This window comes from Dermacentor silvarum, chromosome 7, assembly GCF_013339745.2.
Source record: "Dermacentor silvarum isolate Dsil-2018 chromosome 7, BIME_Dsil_1.4, whole genome shotgun sequence".
Taxonomy (NCBI): domain Eukaryota; kingdom Metazoa; phylum Arthropoda; class Arachnida; order Ixodida; family Ixodidae; genus Dermacentor; species Dermacentor silvarum.
This window is the reverse complement of record NC_051160.1, coordinates 5,573,368-5,591,478: the sequence shown is the minus strand read 5'-3', so window position 1 is coordinate 5,591,478 and position 18,111 is coordinate 5,573,368. Positions and strand designations below refer to the sequence as shown.

The 18,111-nt window shown below is 41.8% G+C and overlaps 1 protein-coding gene across 9 annotated transcripts in view; it reads left to right on the top strand.

Annotated features, from left to right (window-relative positions):
- LOC119457472 (neutral alpha-glucosidase AB) overlaps nt 1-18,111 on the top strand; it is a 107,499-nt gene that overhangs the window by 10,803 nt on the left and 78,585 nt on the right. For 7 of the 9 annotated variants that reach the window (XR_007467695.1, XR_007467696.1, XR_007467694.1 and 4 more), the window contains 6 exons: nt 2,649-2,747; nt 5,530-5,550; nt 8,306-8,332; nt 8,421-8,651; nt 14,301-14,391; nt 15,229-15,325. Coding sequence is in view for 5 of the 9 variants with exons in the window: in XM_049670108.1 (XP_049526065.1) it covers nt 2,649-2,747; nt 5,530-5,550; nt 8,306-8,332; nt 8,421-8,651; nt 14,301-14,391; nt 15,229-15,325 (566 nt within the window). In the remaining 4 variants the exon portion in view is untranslated. The remainder of the gene's footprint in view (nt 1-2,648; nt 2,748-5,529; nt 5,551-8,305; nt 8,333-8,420; nt 8,652-14,300; nt 14,392-15,228; nt 15,326-18,111) is intronic. The other 2 variants (XM_049670110.1, XM_049670112.1) reach the window with 2 other exon arrangements.

Genomic DNA, 18,111 nt, shown 5'->3' with positions numbered 1-18,111 from the left:
TCCTTACCATGGGAAAATTCACCACTTTTTGAAGGTTTTAGTAATGGTTTTGTTTTGCATATCTATATTAGGATGGTTACAATGCCATGCTATATATATATATATATATATATATATATATATATATATATATATATATATATCAAAAGCTAATACTTGTACTTTTTGAAGATTTTAATTTTAAAAACAGATGTCGAGGCATAATATTCAATATTTGCGAAAAACAAAATGCATTGAGAAATGGATAAAACATTTGCATTGTTGCATTGGTAACATAAAAAGGAAGAACAATGGATAAAATCTGCAATATACAAAATGTTTTCACATCAATTGCCTATAACACATAAGTTTCAACATTCTAGGTCATTTCAACATGACTTACCAAAAACAATGTTTTCTGCCTGATGGGAACTGTCTAGTGGTCCTGAGGCGTGTTCTCCATCGTCCGAACTAAAACCTGATGAGGTTCATTCATCCTCAGTCACTGCTGCTAGATGCATCCAAACAATCGCTTCAGGACTCACAGAATTGTGAGAACAACATTGTTTGCACGAAGGTCTGGCGACTGAAGTGTCTGCCATCTTCGCGATCAAACGATACGAACTGCACTCTTTGTACCATCATTAAAGCTTGCCACTGCTCAGAAAAAAAGAACTACTCGGGAAACAAAACTTCACTTTTTAGACAATAAACTAGATAACACAGCAAGTCCGTAGGAGTGCTGGTAGTTTTAAATTTTTGCACAGCACATATCGGACATATATGATCCATGCTCTATTGGCGTGGTAAGGAAGAGTTCATGCTAGCCGCTAGCCTATTAAGTGTTATTTGCCCTGGACGTTGTGTTCCTACATACATAGAAGGAATAGTTCCTCAATGAAGACGCTTAGAGGAATCGAGAAAGTTTGACTCGCTACGCAAGGTTACTCAGTGAAGGTTCGCTCTTGCTGGACACCATGGAGGAAAGAGAGCTTAGGAGAGGCCTCGACTAGCCCAGCTGCTCTGGAGAAAGTGTGGCCACAGTCATGTCTCTTTTGCAAAGGAGCACTGGTACTGGTGGTCCTAATAATAATGTCATAGCAATTGCGTCTCGGTTCCCTGGTCAAGCAAGGGGACACGCTTCATGCTGTTGTTCATGACTGTCGGCATGGCTGTGCTTGCACCATGTGTTCCTGCAACTTTTATTTAGATGCTGTGTTCTGCAATTTGTGCAATGCAAGCTTGATTGCATGGCACGCCAGTGCAGAAGTGAACGGTGGGTCTTTAAAAAATGGGGGTGACAGAAAGGATAGAAAGAGGATGACGAGGATGGCCCACCTAGGTGTTAGGGCCTTTACATCCAACTTAAGAAAACGTCAGGGCCTCTATATTGTATTCCTAGCCCATGCAGACACTAAGAAATGGATGCGCATTTGAGCGATCCTGTTCGTTGTTGGCTTCCCAAACCAAATGGAAAGTCTTTGGTGGGGAAGATCTGCAAAGAGCCGTCAGTCTGCACGTGTCGCCATCCCACAGCCGAAGAGGGGGCAGCGAGTTCTTCCTGCGTCCGAGTTATCCATGTCGTTGGGTGGCATTAGCATAGGAATGCTCACGTCACCTCTCTATATCTCGTACTATGACACAGGATGCCACCTTCACATGTGTGTTGTGTGTGAATCTGAATGGCAGGCGACACAAGAGTCTTGCAGAAAGGATGTCGGGGAATGTGGAGCAGTTGAGCGTCCCCACAAGCTGCTGAGCATTATTAGGTCATGGGTCAGATTCCCAGCTGTGGCACTAAAGTAAACATTGCATTCTTTGTAGCTACATTATTATTAGGTCATTTTTGAAAATTCCTTCAGGAGTATACTGATTGAAAGGCATTGCACTCGTTCCAATTGTTCTCAGGCTTGAAGAAAAGAGGCTGCAGGCCTTTTTAATCTCGAGCCTACACTACAGTCTCTCACAGCCCATGTGTTACTTTGGGACATTAAACACGCATAATTTAATGCTCGAATAAAACAATTTTCTCAGTGAAAGGAATAGTAGGGCCACTTCTAACTGCAAGGCCAATATTGCTGAGCGTTGTTTAAGACCTGCAGTGGTTGCTTCACCCCTGTTTAGACGGGCAGCACCACTCTTCCTTCTGTTTAAAAAAATGTTCTTTGGACAAGCATCACGGCAGATGACTCTTACTGCATGTTCAGTTTGTACTCAAACATGTTGTTAATCAAAACCGACACAGTATCACTGCAAATGACATCGCTGATCTGGTATCACTGCAGACGACACATACTGCCAATTTATCTGTACTGCACCCAAAGGCAGTATGTATTGAGCAGAACAAGCTGCTATATGCTACACCTTTGTATGGAAGTTAAATTTATTAAGGCTGTGGTTTAGGGAGGTGAGCTCCGTACACACGTTTCCCCCTGAGCAATGCAACATTCAGTACTGCCAATAAAGCTTATCAGGGTGCATGGAAGTGCCTAGGGCTGAGCTCTTGCTTTTGCACCTTTTGAAAAGCTTCATAGGTGGCGTTGCAATGCTTGCCATGCATGAACACTGTGCTCACCCTCATCCATGCATGCCACAGTTCTAGTTGAATGCTTCCTGCTACCCTCATTCTTTCCTTTCTCTCTCAATTTCTTCCATGAAAAAAAATTTAGGAATCTGAGCCTGTAAGTTCAGCCCTTGCCTTGCTTCACAGTGTGCTGCACAGAATTTTGAGCTTGCCACAGCAGATTAAAAATCGCCTTGGCTACATGGTAAGCGGTTTGGGGATTTAGAGTGAAGTGTAGTGCTGATTTTTGAGGTGAAGTTGTGATTGCTTGGATGTGATATCAACAGCATTGACTTTGTAAGGTTTGAATAGTATGAAGTAAAGATATGCTCGCAAGATGCTAGCCATTGCTTTGTTTATAATAAAACATCAGAGTGTAAGTGAATGATTTGACATACTCTTGTGGCCCCAGAAGTTGACACCTAATGCTAAACATTAGTGTTCTTTCTTTTTTAATGTTTTTTTGAAATATTGAATGTGGTCATGCAGTGCTGTTATTTTTTGTACTGGTGGAAAGCTTTATCTATTGTCTGGAAGTGATTCATTTCTGTGGTGTTTTCATTGTGAGGTTTAAAAAAAAAGTAAGTGCAGATACTGTGGCATCCATAAACTCTGAAGATGCAGGTCAGTGCACTGCTTATGATGAAGCATCAACATATAGTTAAATGATTAATGGGCTCTGGCTGCAGAAGTTTATGCCTAAACGTAAACAGTAACATTTCTTTGGTGTGTGTAATTTATGATAGACGGAATTGTCGGCAATTAATCATTGTATCAGTTTTTCTTTCTAGTGTAACATTGTACTTCATTGTGTATTTCACTCTGTGCCGACTCCAACTGTTGATGCCTTGTTGCTTGTAGTCAAACGCTGCTGAAGTTGATGGAATGTTGAAAGCAATGATTCCAGTGTCTTTGTTCTATTTTTGTCAGTGCGTGCAACATTATTTTGGTTCTACTACTCTCAGCCAGAGTGGACATAAAACTACATGATTATTGTGCACTGGCTGGTGCAAATGTTTCCGAGTTATAGGAGCCTATACGCATTTTCGTAAGGTCTCGGTGGATGCTACCATGTTTGAGACTGAGCCGTGGCAACCTCTTCCACAAGGCTTCAGGCATGTGGCAGTCGCCATAGAGTTCCCTATATAAGTTACTAGAGGAAGCTCTGATGCTATAGTGTCTATGGAAGCTGCAAGTCAGCAGGAGAATGACAGGCAGTAGAACTACATGGATTGGCCTAAAGTTTGTCCTTGTGACTTGAAATGTGGCTTTGTGATTTTTCAGATTAACCATTTTAAACAACATATTGCTTCACAAATGCCACATTTCAATGTTTATGGGTGTGTACAGACTAATTGTCTCACTCTGTGTTGAAATCTATCAGTGCTTAGAAATCCACAAAGCATAATAAATGACATCGCAGTAATATTTGAAGCCACAAGCTTGAAGATTAGACAAGTCCATGTACCATCGATCGTTCCCATGGCGGCTGAACAATTTCAGTGCCAGAGTTCCCTCTAGCAACCTTTGTAAGAAACGCTGTGGCCGTCACAGTCCAAGAAGAGCAAGAAATGTGTAGGGGCATATAGCATATCTATTTGGTATAAGGGGTCTATCATGGTGACCACGCTGCCACTTGGTGGCTTTTATGTCCAGTCTGGCCCCGAGCAACTTTACCTAATAAAAGTAAAAGCAAGTACGTAAAACCAAGTAAGTGAATTAAAGGGATGAAAGACAGGAGCATCTTTACGAGGATGTGGTTGATTTCATGTCAGCAACTTTGTGCTGCGGATGTTTAAAATGTCTTTTTCAAAGCTTTTGTGTCCTCAGTGTTGCATGGCTTTATGTAGCATTAAAAAAAGTTTAGCCCTGTATTACAGAGTACAGTAGTGAGCAGATAACTCTGGCTGTGAAGAGAGAACTTTGAAGTATCAATGGTGGTTGAGAGGTCTTATTTTGGCAGGGGGGTGGGGGGTACTGAACATAGCAAAAATGTCAAGAACAAAAGCTATCAAAAGGTTGATTGCAGAGTGCAATATTTGTTTGCTAATTCATGTTCCACAACGAGTGTGTTTTGCTACCAAATGTGTTGCCCACGGCAACACCTTTCCACAGTTTAAGGTAGTACGTCTAGAATGTCTATACAGTGTTTGTAGCAGCCCTTGAAATCCTTGAATGCCCCTTGAATACAAAATTGCAAATTTCAAGGCTTTGAAATTTCTTGAATTCAAGATAGTGCTCTAAAAGTATTTTTGGATTTGCTTACTGTAGTATTTTCTTAGGGCATCTGTACACACATTTGATACATTTAAAAAGTCAAGCCAATGCAATCTGGTTAAAAAGCTTTGTGGGCCAGGTTGGTAGTAATGTAGTTGCTAAGCCTTTTTTGTGCAGCTAAAGAAATCTTCCACGTTGTTGATGACTATGTTTTGTTCTAAGCTACCAAACAAAATGTAGCTTTCAGTCCTTGAAAATTCTTTGTTAGGGTCCTTGAAGTCCTTCAATTTTTTCCGTGAGGACTGCTACGAACCCTGAATTGTAGGTTCACAAAGATGATGCACAGTGTTACAAATGTAAGCGTTGCTTCAATGTTACATTTTATAGTAACATTGATGCACTAGTGTGTGTATAACAACAGATATCTTGCTTCGTGTGGTCCTCGTGGTAACCCTCTAAATGAATGTCAGTTTGACTTGCTTTGGTTGCTGATTGCATTAGTTGTGCTGCTTTTGTGCTCAAACTGGTGGAAGCTTTCAACAAGTCTAACAGTGCAGACAGCAGCACACAAGACACAAACAATACACATGATTTATGCTTCATTTGTGCATGTGTCACTCGTGTCTCTTGTCTGTACCATTCACCTTGTCAAAGATAAACCTTTAACCAGCCTGACATTGTACTCTATGTGGAAAGCTTAGTTTAACTGGGATTGGAGTCTGTATGTGGCATAATGACAGGAATCGTATTGTGTTCTCCCTCTTTTTCAGGATGATGAAGAATATGTTGATGTTAGTATTGCTTATATTTTATCTGACACTTTGTGGCTAATGATGGCATGCAAAACAATATGCAATTGAGGTTAAGTGGATATTTTTCTTATTTTTCTTTTCACTACTTAAGCCGGACTTTTTCTTTCCGTCATAGGATTCAGAAAAGTACTATGAATACGTTAGTATGTTGAAACTTTCTCTTCTCTTTGGCTTCATTCTGTGGTGGCCATGTGTTCAGTTTACACTTCCTGTGTGACAAATTGGTCTGTTTTTCTGTTACTATTAACATTATACTTTTGTTTATGGACATAACATTTGCAGTGTTCACAAATTAAGTGGCCGTCCAACAATGCTGCTCTCTCTGTAGCAGTGATGTGTCTGTCCTTGTTGAATCGGAACTCTGAACTTGTTTAATAGCCCTTTAATCCTTTCCTCGTCTTGTTCCGTGCTGTTTACATATCCATTAGAGCTTTTTGAATCGTTTGATTAAAGGGATTTTGAAGCGAAACGCTAGCTTGAGCTAGAATAGTAAATTCGACTTCCATATATGTGAGGTCAGTCCACTTGTGTGCAGAGGCTTGGTAAAACAGAAAGGAAGCTAAAAAAAAAATGCTGGCTCTCCTGTAATCAAGAGCAGATGCAAGCATGAAATGACTACCATATGTCGTCTTTTGCTGCCTGTGGTGCAGCCGCCTTCAACTGCATTTCTTCTGAGAGTGCAGCGTGCTCCGCGTCTGTCGCTAGTTTTTCTTGTCGCGGACTGCTCATGGCTCGCGGACTACTGGCGTTCAAAAGAGCACAGGCAACCTCTCTATCTGCCTTTTGAATGCCGCTATTGGAAATGACAAATAAAACTTCAGCATACTAGAAGTTACAGCTTGAGTGACATTGTGAAAAAACATCAGGAAGAAATCGGAAACAATATTTTTTGTAACTTCTTTAAGAAGTATCTAAGCATATGTAATGTGGTCCTGTACAAAGGGTTGGGGGTCAGAGACCGTATCTTTTTAACTTTTGACTGATTGCCCGGATGATCTTGTTTTGTTCACGCAACGATGCATGGATGTTCTTGTTTGAGTGCCCGGATGTTCTCATTTGAGTGCCCAGATAACGGCTCTGGCTTTTGGCTCAAGGTCACTTGAAGATCGCCAACAACGGGAGCTAAAAGCATTTCATGCTTAAAAAATGGAAGCAGCCAACACCTGCTAATAATTCCCACATCATCTCTCTGTGATCTCATAGATATTGTCAGGGTCTGCCAGGTCCTACCTAATTGTTTATCAATAAAAAAAACTAAAAAACTTACACAGACATTTGAACACAAAAGTAGCAGAGATGCAGAAAAGGACCGTGTGCTGTCAGATTCGCTTCATTGGTGCCACAGTTCTGGCTTAACGTTCAAGCAAAGGGAAATTCAGTCATCATTTTTTGCAATTAACGTTCTCATACAAAAAGTGCACACAGGGTATTCAAGGAAGAATGTATTAGTTTTAATATTGATTTAGTGTCTCTTAAGTGTTCCTTTAGTGTGCGTAATAAGAACTGGTGGAACTTGAGTTGTAGTATGTTTATCCCCTATTCACCTAGATGTACATTTGCTAATTTTTAGTTAGCCAGGTAGTGAATGTTCGTTTGAAAAATTGGACAAAAAAGGGTTGCAGCATTCGAAATGTCAAGTACCCTTATACATCGGCTCTATGGGTATGTGGCGGTGCCATGAAGGCGTCGGAAATGTAAGGCATGCCCGAAAATCGGTCGTTGACTGTAGTAGCTAAACACTTTTATAGAAAACTTGCTTTCCTTAGTGCAGATAACTAGGAGAGTTGGGGACATAGTTTGCAGTTACATATATGTTGATGGGAGATTGTGCTATTTCAGGCTTAGTCTATTTCAGTCAACCTGTTTGGGGGAAAAAATGCTAGTGATATTCAGGTGGCAGACTGACTGAGCCTGCTCACACATTCGTTCATTACCATTTGAAGCAGGTGTTGCAGCCTAGTTTTTATTACTAGTGCACATATGCAAAATTGGAACAAATCGAAATTGTAATGGCAGGGACTTGACAGTATCTTGTGAAAGCAAAAAAATATGTGTTGCCCGATTTGAGGAGCTGCATTGCCCCTTGCAGATTGCCATAGGGTGTGAATTGGGGCAGTTCCAGGGGTGGTGATAGATGCCTAGCTTGGGAAACAAACTATGGTGTGCTATAAATAGTATGGGGGTGGCAAAGCCACACTAGCCAAAGTCTCAAATATCCAAAGCCGCAATAGCCATACCCAATGAGACAAAGGTATTTCGGGGCATTTCGCATGGGTTAAACTTTATTGTGTAGTATCACTGCTACTTTACCGGATATGTAATTCCTGTCCAACACACGTGTTGCTGGTGGCCCATTTATTTTGTTTGGTGCTTCAAGGCACTTAGTACGGTCTCACCACATAATGGTTTATATAACTGATGGCTAATGTTTGTAAATGTGTCTATTGTCATTCCAGTGACCTGGAACTGGTAGCTAATTGCTTGTACCATGTTATTATTTATGCATGCTGTACAGCAAATCTAGATGATCTGTTGTAATGTTTGCTAAATGTTAATCTTATGTAGAAATTTGTTTTGAAAAAGAACTTTTATGCCTTTCCCCAGTGATAATTACCAAGTGTTAGGAAAGTCTTGACACGTGTAAACTGCATAGTATCTGTTGTTAAACCTAACCACACCATAAGTGCTATTACATGTTGTTCTGTAATTGGGATTTTCTTCACATCATTTTTAGGATGATGACGAAGATGAACAATCGGCCGTAAGTTATTGATTACTCTTGAAACTTGAATAACTTGTGCTTGTAACTGCATGTGTTTAATGTGGTAGAAGTTGATTTCCGTTGACAGATTCCTCGCATACCAGGGCCTAGAGACGATTCGCCGGACGATTTGCTTGACAGCCTGCCAGTTTCAGATACTGTGCACTCTGATAAAAAACAAAAACAGCCTGATGAACATGCTAAAGAGCCTTTTCGTGAGCATGCTGATAAGAATGCTCAAAACCGTGTCAACGAACAAATTAGCGAGAGTGCTTCCAAACCGACTGAGGATGCCGCTACCGATATGGGACATCAAGAGGTGAGGCACGATTCTTGTTGATAAAGTTTGTGTTGGCGTGGAGGGTGTGCAAGCTCAGCGCAGGAATAGGAAGCTTTAAGTTTTGCACACCCAAAGTTAAGGATTGCAAACCACGAGGCATACACAAAAACGCAAATAGATATACAAAAAAATGCAAGCAGGGCGTGGGACTTTGGGTACACAAAGATGTTTGGGTGCATAATTTCTAAAACTCCCTAATGAGTCTGGCGTAAAGGCTGTATACCAGGTTTGATAAAAAAAGTTCAGAAACTGATTGCTTCGAGTTGTTCTTTCTTTATTGTTTCCTTTTTTGTTTATGCCTGACCACAAAACTAATTAGTTTTTCTTAACTTCTGTAGTTAATTTGTTTATCTGCACAAGGGCTGTCAAATGTTCCTGCAATGTTCATAGCATTCATAGCAGTTGTAAACCACTAACAGTAGCGATAAGGAAATGGAGCACCAATGTACATCTTTTCACCTAATATTACCTGTAACCAAACCGTAACGCTGGGTTGTGCATTTGACTTTGTAAGCATATCGTTACCACAAATCTGTTTGATGTTGTGTACAAATCTGTACAAATCTGTGTTGTCATTGTAAAAGCAATCTCTAAAGGTGCACTTGATTGGTGGCTCTCGGCCAATAAAGCCTCAGGTGATTTTAATGGGAGCAAACACATGTCATATGTTGTAAACAGTGTGACTATGCCACACTTAAATTGAACTTTAAGAGCAAACTAACTATACCTGCATACATACATTGTTGCAAATGTTGAATGGGCGGCAGAGTGACAACAGTGTCACCGATATTTTCACTTTGCTTTCGGTCTCTAATTTTGTCCACATTTCAAGTGAAACTTATGTGCAGCCTCCCGCTTTTTTAGCTAAATTGCGCGAGCGTCTATCACGCGTCATTTTAGCGCCTTTAATCGGCGATAATCAGAGAGACTGGCAGAAGTACTCTGAAGTGCACTAAGCACTCTCCTGTGCAAGAGTCGTCTAATGCGATGTTCCCTTCAGGACAACGTACGACCATATAGCGTTTTCACGCGACTATAGCTAAAAATGCAGGAGGCTGTACATGCATTGATCTTTGGCATCTAACATGTTAAAGTGCTTGTTGTCATTTTTTTTTTTGGGGGGGGGGATAATTTTTCTTTCCCGTGTGAATGCGTATTTTTGATGTCACATGTGTTATCTTTTTAGTGGACAAGAGCCAATTGCTGCATCACTTGTTGCTGTACATATTATTACACATAGGTGATTGTAGACAAAATTTATAACTTTTGCTGCCCAAGCTTCAGAATAGTCACAAGCATCGGAATTTGTGTAATAATTGTCAATGCAGCTATCAACAAAACTTTATTAATTAGCTTTTAAACCGACTTTCAGCAGCATCTTATAATGGCAGAATTGACGTCTGCCAGTTCTCAAAATATACATGGTGATGGGTACATCCAAAATGTAGTTTGCACTATACTGATTACCATGAAAACATACCAATTCACCCAAATTTTCGTTTTGGCTTAAAGTACATACTGTAACCTTTTAGAGTGCAGCTCTTAGGTGGCTGTTCCTGCGTTAAGCGTCAGCGTCCTTCGGTGTCGTACCTCGCAACAGAGCAAACGAGCACAGCGAAAGATGAAAGAGCAAACACTGAGTGGGAGATTTAAGACGCGAGCCACGAATGGCGGAGACCAATGAGAGCGGCTTCTTCAGTGACATGCGTGCGGGAAACTAGTGTGTTGTTCGGACCCGCCCGACCGCTCGATGCGTACTCATATCTCGTCTCAGCTGGACTGCTCGTTTCATACTATCGTCTGCTCGCGTCGGCTCTTGCCCACACTTGTTTGGTTTGCTTAGTTTGGTCTCATTCGCACTTGTTTCAGTTGTCATGGTTTGTGATTGTTTTTTTCCTTCCTCCATGATGGAAGCAAAGTGCTGCATGAGCGGAGGTCTGTCTGCGTCGGCTGCTGTGAATTGCGCCCATGCGTCACCCACATGCTGCCTCTCATGATCTCTCGATTAGCGAGGCAGTCGCACCGCACTTCACTCCATTTGCAATGGGCTGCACAAGACAGATTGTCCGCGCGAGCCATTATATTGTCAAATGAAAACGTATATAGAGCTGCGCTCAAATTTCGCATTGGGAGTATTGTAATCGTCGGTGAATTTTTGGTAGAACCTGTGTGTCTAGTATCAATTCTGAGAAATGTTGACTCGTAATGTGCTGCGATATGCATTGCTGTTTTGAGTTTCCCATACCACATTTTTCTGCCAGTGCACAAGGATATTAAATAAAACATCAATGCATTTCACTTTAGATTTTGAGTACTAGTATCTCGAAAGTGGTGCAAGGCAGAGTTTCTAGAGATAGATTGTTTTCAATACTAGTTGACCATGGTAAATTCCTCGCTGGCGTAACCTATTTCTCCTCTCCCGTACTCATCCTCCTCCCTTTTCCTTCTCCTGTACCCTCCAGCGCCGAGGCGTGGGGTAGGCGGGGACAAACGGCGCTGTTCCGCCAATGCGCCGCGCATGACGCGGCGGCTGTCGAGTTGCCGACGCTTTGCGTAAGGGGGCAGCAGGGGTAGTCCGGGCTCATTTCACTGCTATGCCATACCTGAAAGTACATATAGCCAGCGGGCGTCATGAGCATTCAAGCTGTTTTTCACGTCTCTGACTTTTGAGAAAGAGTTTGGTATCGTACACCAGAGAGATCTTTAATAATACTCAATATTTACTGTCGCTTAGGACTTTTCGCGTGGATTTACGCTTGCAGCGTGACTTCAGACACATCGTTTAATCCTTGTTTATTTGATTGTTTTATTTATTTCGCTGGATACAGATTGGTTCTGAGAACTATACGGTGACTAACACGTCATTGCCAAATGAACCACGTTTGAAACGAATATCTTTTGGCTATGTTCATGATCAAGTACATGTGTTTCTTCTTCCTCATTGCAATAATGATCCTTTATTAGCATGTACGACTATGCAGAAACCATTTTTACTGTATTCCCAAAACAATATATGTGTGTGTGTGTGTTATGGTTACTAGTATTGTTAATGAAATACGTTAGGGTCGAGAGATCGTCAGTTTCCAAGTACATTATTGAAAGACTAAAACACTGCGACGACCGGCTGATTTAAAAAGCAATGTTCATCGACGCTTTCTGCAACACAGTGATACTCACTGTAGAAGCTTCAGCTTGCGCGATCTGTCTGCAGTGTGCATCCCAAGTGAAGTCCACTGTGCCGCTTCTACAGCGGTCACCGCGGCTTCACTTATTGTGCGTTTCACGCCGTTTCTGTTTGTTGTTGCTCAGAGTGGTCGGCCACGAGCACAAAGGCGCTGAGGCGTCACTGTGTCTACACAGAACGGCGTCTACTCCCGTCGTTTGCAGTCTCCAACATTTCGTAGGTGCATGCACTTGCCATCTGATGCTACTAGCGCGGGCGCCTGAAGGGAGCTGAACAATAATTAAACAATTGGTGACCGTGCAACAGTGAAATTTCGTTACAGCCAGGCAAGCATAAATCAACTACGTCCATAAGCTCAAAGCAACCCATTATCACGTGAAAACATTTTTTTACGCTGTACACTCGCCGGTAAGAATTTTCACACTTCCAGAAAAATACACGTGCGTCCCTTGCGATCGGCGCTCTGTGTCAGTCTTGTCGAGATTACCCGCGCTGATTAGAAATTTTTAAGCTCCATAGAGCCTGGCACTCTTATTTCTGAGGGCAAGGCCGGCAGACAGCCCCTACAAGCTATTAAAAACATAAACGCTTTAAAGGCAAAAAATTTGCGATTATAAACAACCTTTTACAGCACAGTAAAAGCTTGCGATGCGCGTCTTTGAGCCCATAAAACCCCTGTCGTCCCCTGGCGACCGCTGTAGAAACTTGAGAGGTTTGGCCACCTCTCCTATTCTACCATTGTGGCCTTAGATACCCCGCGCCTCGGCGGTGGAGAGTACAGGAGAAGGAAAAGGGAGAAGTACAGGCCAGGAGAAATAGGCTACGCCAGCGAGGAATTTACCGTTGACCATTATGCCCCAAATGTCATTAAGTTGAATGTTCATTTATGTGTTGATCGCAGGTCCGTAGCCAGGGGGGGGGGGGGGGGGATTTTTAATAATCTGATATGGTTGTCTTTGAAACAAGCGGTATAACGGGCTGCCGTTGCAAGTAATGTCATTGTGTGGCTCTGCAATTGTGAGGTTGGTAGGTGACTGTTTAGTAGTACAAACCTTGTTATAACTATGTCACATCTGACACAAATGTCTTATTTATGAACAATATTTGTTATAAGCATACATGCTTATTTAGGTGGAAAATATTTGTGAATTTTGGATTTATGATGTCTTTTATAATTCGTTATAATGATCCTTATATCAAATTTCGAGTGTACTTGCAAGGAAAATTGTACTCGCTGAAGTTCCTGTGAAGCAGGGAGGAACAAGCCACATCTCCCCATCCTCTGAAACTCGATGTCATACGTCGCTGTCCAGGAAGCATTTCGCCACAACAAGAGCATCGACAACCAACGTGGCTCATCTCTGCGAAGCCTTGTGGATGTTCTTCCTTTGCATTGTTGGAGATCACCTTGTGGGGGCGCCTGGAGTGATTTCTCCCCATCCCCATTGCGGTCATCACTCAATCTCTTTTCATAGATGGGAGCTTTCTGAAGGGCCTGCCTTAGTTAATTTTTTGTGCCCATGTCGAGTTTGGTTTTGTGCCACATTAGAAACTGCTATCATGACACTTTACACTGCTTGCATTTTGGGAGCTTGCAACTAAAGGAAACGAGGTCGGTTTGGTATTAAGCTGCAAGTAATGACGCTAGCCATCACTTAGTGATGGGAAGGCTAGTCTCTTTGAGCATGCAGTGCTGAGCTAGTTCAATGGAAGTGGTAGTAACAAAAGCTGGAGCACCCCACCCATTGGCGTCATTTTAGTGTTGCGCAGTTCTTGAGTGCATTGACTGAAAAAAAGTAATGAAGAATGCCAATCATGGAAGAAAATTGAAGGGAAGACATTTTGAAGGGGAATTGAAGGAAAGTCCTTTAGTATTACTTACTTTATTATTTTTCCTGACCAGATGCATTTCAATCAAGACCTCAACTTCAGTGCATTGACTGTATGCCCATTGCGTGATTGAGGCATTTTTGTCACTCAAGCATTTAAATAGTATTCTGAAGTCGTCCAGTGAAAAAACTGCCTTAGCATTCCAAGTAACTCTCCTGCTTGGTATATTTCACTAGTAATGTAATTTTGCAGCTAAATTCACAACTTTCGCATGCTTTCCTCGGCATTAGGAATGACTAGGTTCTTCACTTGAATAATTTATCCAGCTCATCACTTGTCCACTTCGTCTTTGTGTAGTGCCCAACTGATAGTCTAGTTGATGTTATCAGATCATTACACCATTGGCTATGCAGATTGGTGTCATTTTGGCAGCTTGTTTTTCAATGCTATGGTGGGAATGCAGCTCAAAGTACCAAAGTGTGGGAGGATAAGTGTGCAGCATTACAAGCCTAACCTTGAAATGCTGCGCAGCTGTTGGCTCTCTACATAGCTGCAGCATCATTCAACTTGGGCTTGGCTGTGCTGGCAACCACACTTTTTTGAAATGTTGACAGGCTGAGAAGGAGGACAAGCCCAAAGATGATGGTGACATGGAAGGTGCCTGGGAAGAGACATTCAAGGGACATACAGACTCAAAAAAGCATGGTATGAGCATGTTCTCTTTGATGTTGTTGGTTCCATTGCTGGGTTCTTTTCCTCTTGTATTGTAAGACACACAGCGCACTGAGATTAAAATACTCTGTACAGTATGTTAAGAATCAAATATGTGAGCTCTTTTGCAGAACGGAATCTCATAAACGTTATGCCATTAGGGTTGATACTGCGTCCGAGTTATTGTGTCTTGTGTTAGATCAAATTGGATGTCCTTTAGTAGCTCCAGCCAGTGTACAACTTTCGTCGCATGCCAATATTTGGTTGATAATTATTGGTACTACCTTGTTTCCATCATGTGGTTAAAAAGATACAAAGAGAAACACTAAAACAGTTCAGGCTGATGTATTGATTTTGCTGTAAGAGGTTGATTACTAGAAGGGAAAATGGGTCAGTGTTCCAATTCTTGAATTTCGTGCTGAAACCCCACTGTCTGTCAATATGACGGCATGAATTTCAAAGTATTTTTTTTTTCATATTTGGGCCGTTGCGGCTCGTTGAAAGTTCTTAAAGCTTGCTAAGTACAGTCGCTCCTCCTCTAGAATACAATGTAGTTGCTCTTTATTGATAAAAATTAACTAGGCCCGAGCAAATGACATAAAATCCATGACTTCACAGTTAGCTGGTGGGGGAACGTAAAAGTGGCGTCACCACCGATGTTTAGTTCTTGTTAATTTCTTGGTATTCTAGAAGGCTGGTTCACAAATGTAGCCTAAATTACTTCTCTCTCTAGTGTCCCTTTAGGGTATGTTTTAAACAGTGGTAAATACATTCCTATGCACATGTGTCACATGCACAAGTTTGATGAAGCGCTTGTACTCATTGGGACAGGTCCCATGTCAGTGGGCCTTGACTTCACATTCGAGGGCTTTGACCACGTCTATGGACTCCCTGAGCATGCAGACTCTTTTGCCCTTCGCTCCACTGTGTGAGTCCCATTTCTTTTTCATTATTTTATGCCTTTTGTTTGCTCATTTTGGCACATGCACACGTGCATTTAATTGTGACAAAAAATTCTGGCCATATTTAGTTCTTGAGAAGAAGAGAAGGAAGTACCTAATCTCTGCATGGTGTTACTGTGTTCAGTGTCACACACAAAGATCAGCTGTGTTGGATTAGGCACACTAATCCTGTGCAGTTCTGTGCAATTGTGTGCAGTGATGTGCGAAACCTATGCTGTGCAGTCGTGTGTAAACCTGAGGCTGCATTACTGCAGTGTGCGATAATATCAAACAACTTTCGCCACCCTGCCTTTCTATATGCCCTTGGCAAAATTCTCTTGCAAGCTGCCTAAAGCATTAAATTCGCCGAAAGCTGGGCAAGCTTGGTTACTGATATTATTAAACATTGTCACAGTGCTAAGAAAAAGGAAACACATTCTGTGCATTTAATGTAATCTTTTGTAGCACTGTAACTGCGTTTCATAACGAAAACTTTGGCTGAGAATTTAAATCACCAGTAAGAAGTGATATCACTAATATTTCAATCACTTCAGGATAATGGCTACACATGTGAGCGAGAAGAAAGGGCACCAAGGGGCTTGATTTTTGTGATTGACAGATAATGCCAGAGAAATGACAGATAGTGACAGAGAAAGCATAGAAGTTAAATTTTATGTTAACTGTATAAATATACGGGAAAGGAAAATAAAAGTGATTGAAAAGAAACCGAAACCATATCTCTGAATTATGCATGCGGATTCAATTGAACATAACAATTGACTTCCGCTATGCTTTCTCTGGCTTCAATATCTGTCACTTTGTATGATTGTAACTACATGCGTGCATGCACACAAGGAGGAGACAGTGCAATGCACTTATGACTGTTCACTGTGAAAGGTTGATTTCAGCAACTCCAGTCCATGTTATGCTATTCGTCTTCTTCTGAAGAGGATCTGGTATCAGATTCTCCCAAAACTGAGCCCTGCAGGATTTCATCAAGTAGTTTACTTTTTTGTTTTCTCATGTCACCAATTTATGCCATAGGATGGCCTACAGTCTTTCAGGAGCTTGCTAGTTTAAGGAGCACTGCAGCACCTTGCTTCATTCTTTCTCACGTGTGTTGCCCTGCGAACGGTCATATCTCTTAAATACAAGTTTTTTTTCCAGTCCAGTCTAGATTGTTTTATGTTCTAAACATCAGTAAGCAAAGTGCGATTTCCTGTGTGTGTGTGTGTGTGTGTGTGTGTGTGTGTGTGTGTGTGTGTGTGTGTGTGTGTGTGTGTGTGTGTGTGTGTGTGTGTGTGTGTGTGTGTGTGTGTGTGTGTGTGTGTGTGTGTGTGGCAGAATGAATTTATTTAACACACAACCTCAATCCAGGTCCACTGAGCAAAGCAAGTTACTTTTCTAGTACAATGGGCACTTGTCTGCGTCTCTTTTTATGTTCACAGGGCTATCTGTGTAGAACCTATGCTGTCCCATCTTGTGTACTTTGTGTTCGAGTTTGCGCTACATAGTACATTGACTGAAGGCTAATGAGGCCTTTCATCAGTGCATCGACCTGAAACTGAAACTATGTTGTACTCTATCACGGTCAGGATGAGCTATAATGCGCAAACGCCTGGCTAAGCGTGTTCCCCATCTAAACGGAGAGGGTTCTGCTGTTCCTGTTTTGAACATGGCACCTTCACGCCTGCTTCGTCCTCTCCCCCAGTTTGGTGTGCAAAATATTGGTCTCGGGAAAACGATAAGGACAGACAGTGGCCACCTTTTGTGTGACCTATGCGTCATTCATTGTTCTACGCACTTGAACTGGTGAAATGTTGCAAATAAGAGACAGCGACTTTGCAGCGACACTTATATTGCATGCTATATGGCGATTCCATGCAGAGAGCGAGAAAGGGCAAATGTAGGTGTTGAGCGGTAATGCAGAAGCCTGTGTGACGACGCATCGAGGGGCGATAAATCAAGCATAAAACTTTCAGGTGACGGCAGTTTTCATTTTTACGTGCATGAATGATACCCAGCTCGCACAAAAGGTGGGTACTGGTCTGTTCAGAATACTTTTGTGAGACAAAAGTTTCAACCTCAAGCCTGGGAGAAAGGCAAAAGCAGGCATGGGAGGAGTGATGTTCAAAATAATAAAAGCAGAACCCTCTCCCTTTAAGACGTGAATGCAGTGCCAACTGTTGCCCTTATCCAACCCAGGAGGGTGTTTCGCCACGCACTTGCATGTTGTAGTTCATATTGTGCGCAATAGTACAGTTGCAGACGTTCAACACAGATTAAGGGACCCAGGTACCCATTTTGCAAGTACTTCTGCCTGTTTGTGCTGTTTCCTTCTTTCTCTAACATTAGCCGCAGTGCTCAGATGTGGTATTGGGTTGTCTTGTTATCGTGAAAACCTATACAGTTAAACCTCATATAATGAAGTCGGTAAAATCTGAAATTTTCTTCGCGATATAAAAATCTCATTATATTGAAATTTAATCTTTTATGCGAATAAGTATGGTCGCCGAGGGATTTTTCTTACCTGGAAAGGGCCACAAATGTTTCCAAATTATCAGGCAATCAAAAAGAAAAATTTTGAATGAGAAAAAAAAAATAACTTCATTGAATTTGAGTCGGCGATGGAAGATACTGTTTCATGCTGTGTGGACGATATCTTCACATCAGTGCTGGCAGCCGGGAGTGAATGCTACGTCTGCCTCTCACTTCAACTCTTCTCCAGCACTAAATGCAATAAATGCAGCCCTAAATGCGCAGGAAGGTAGTG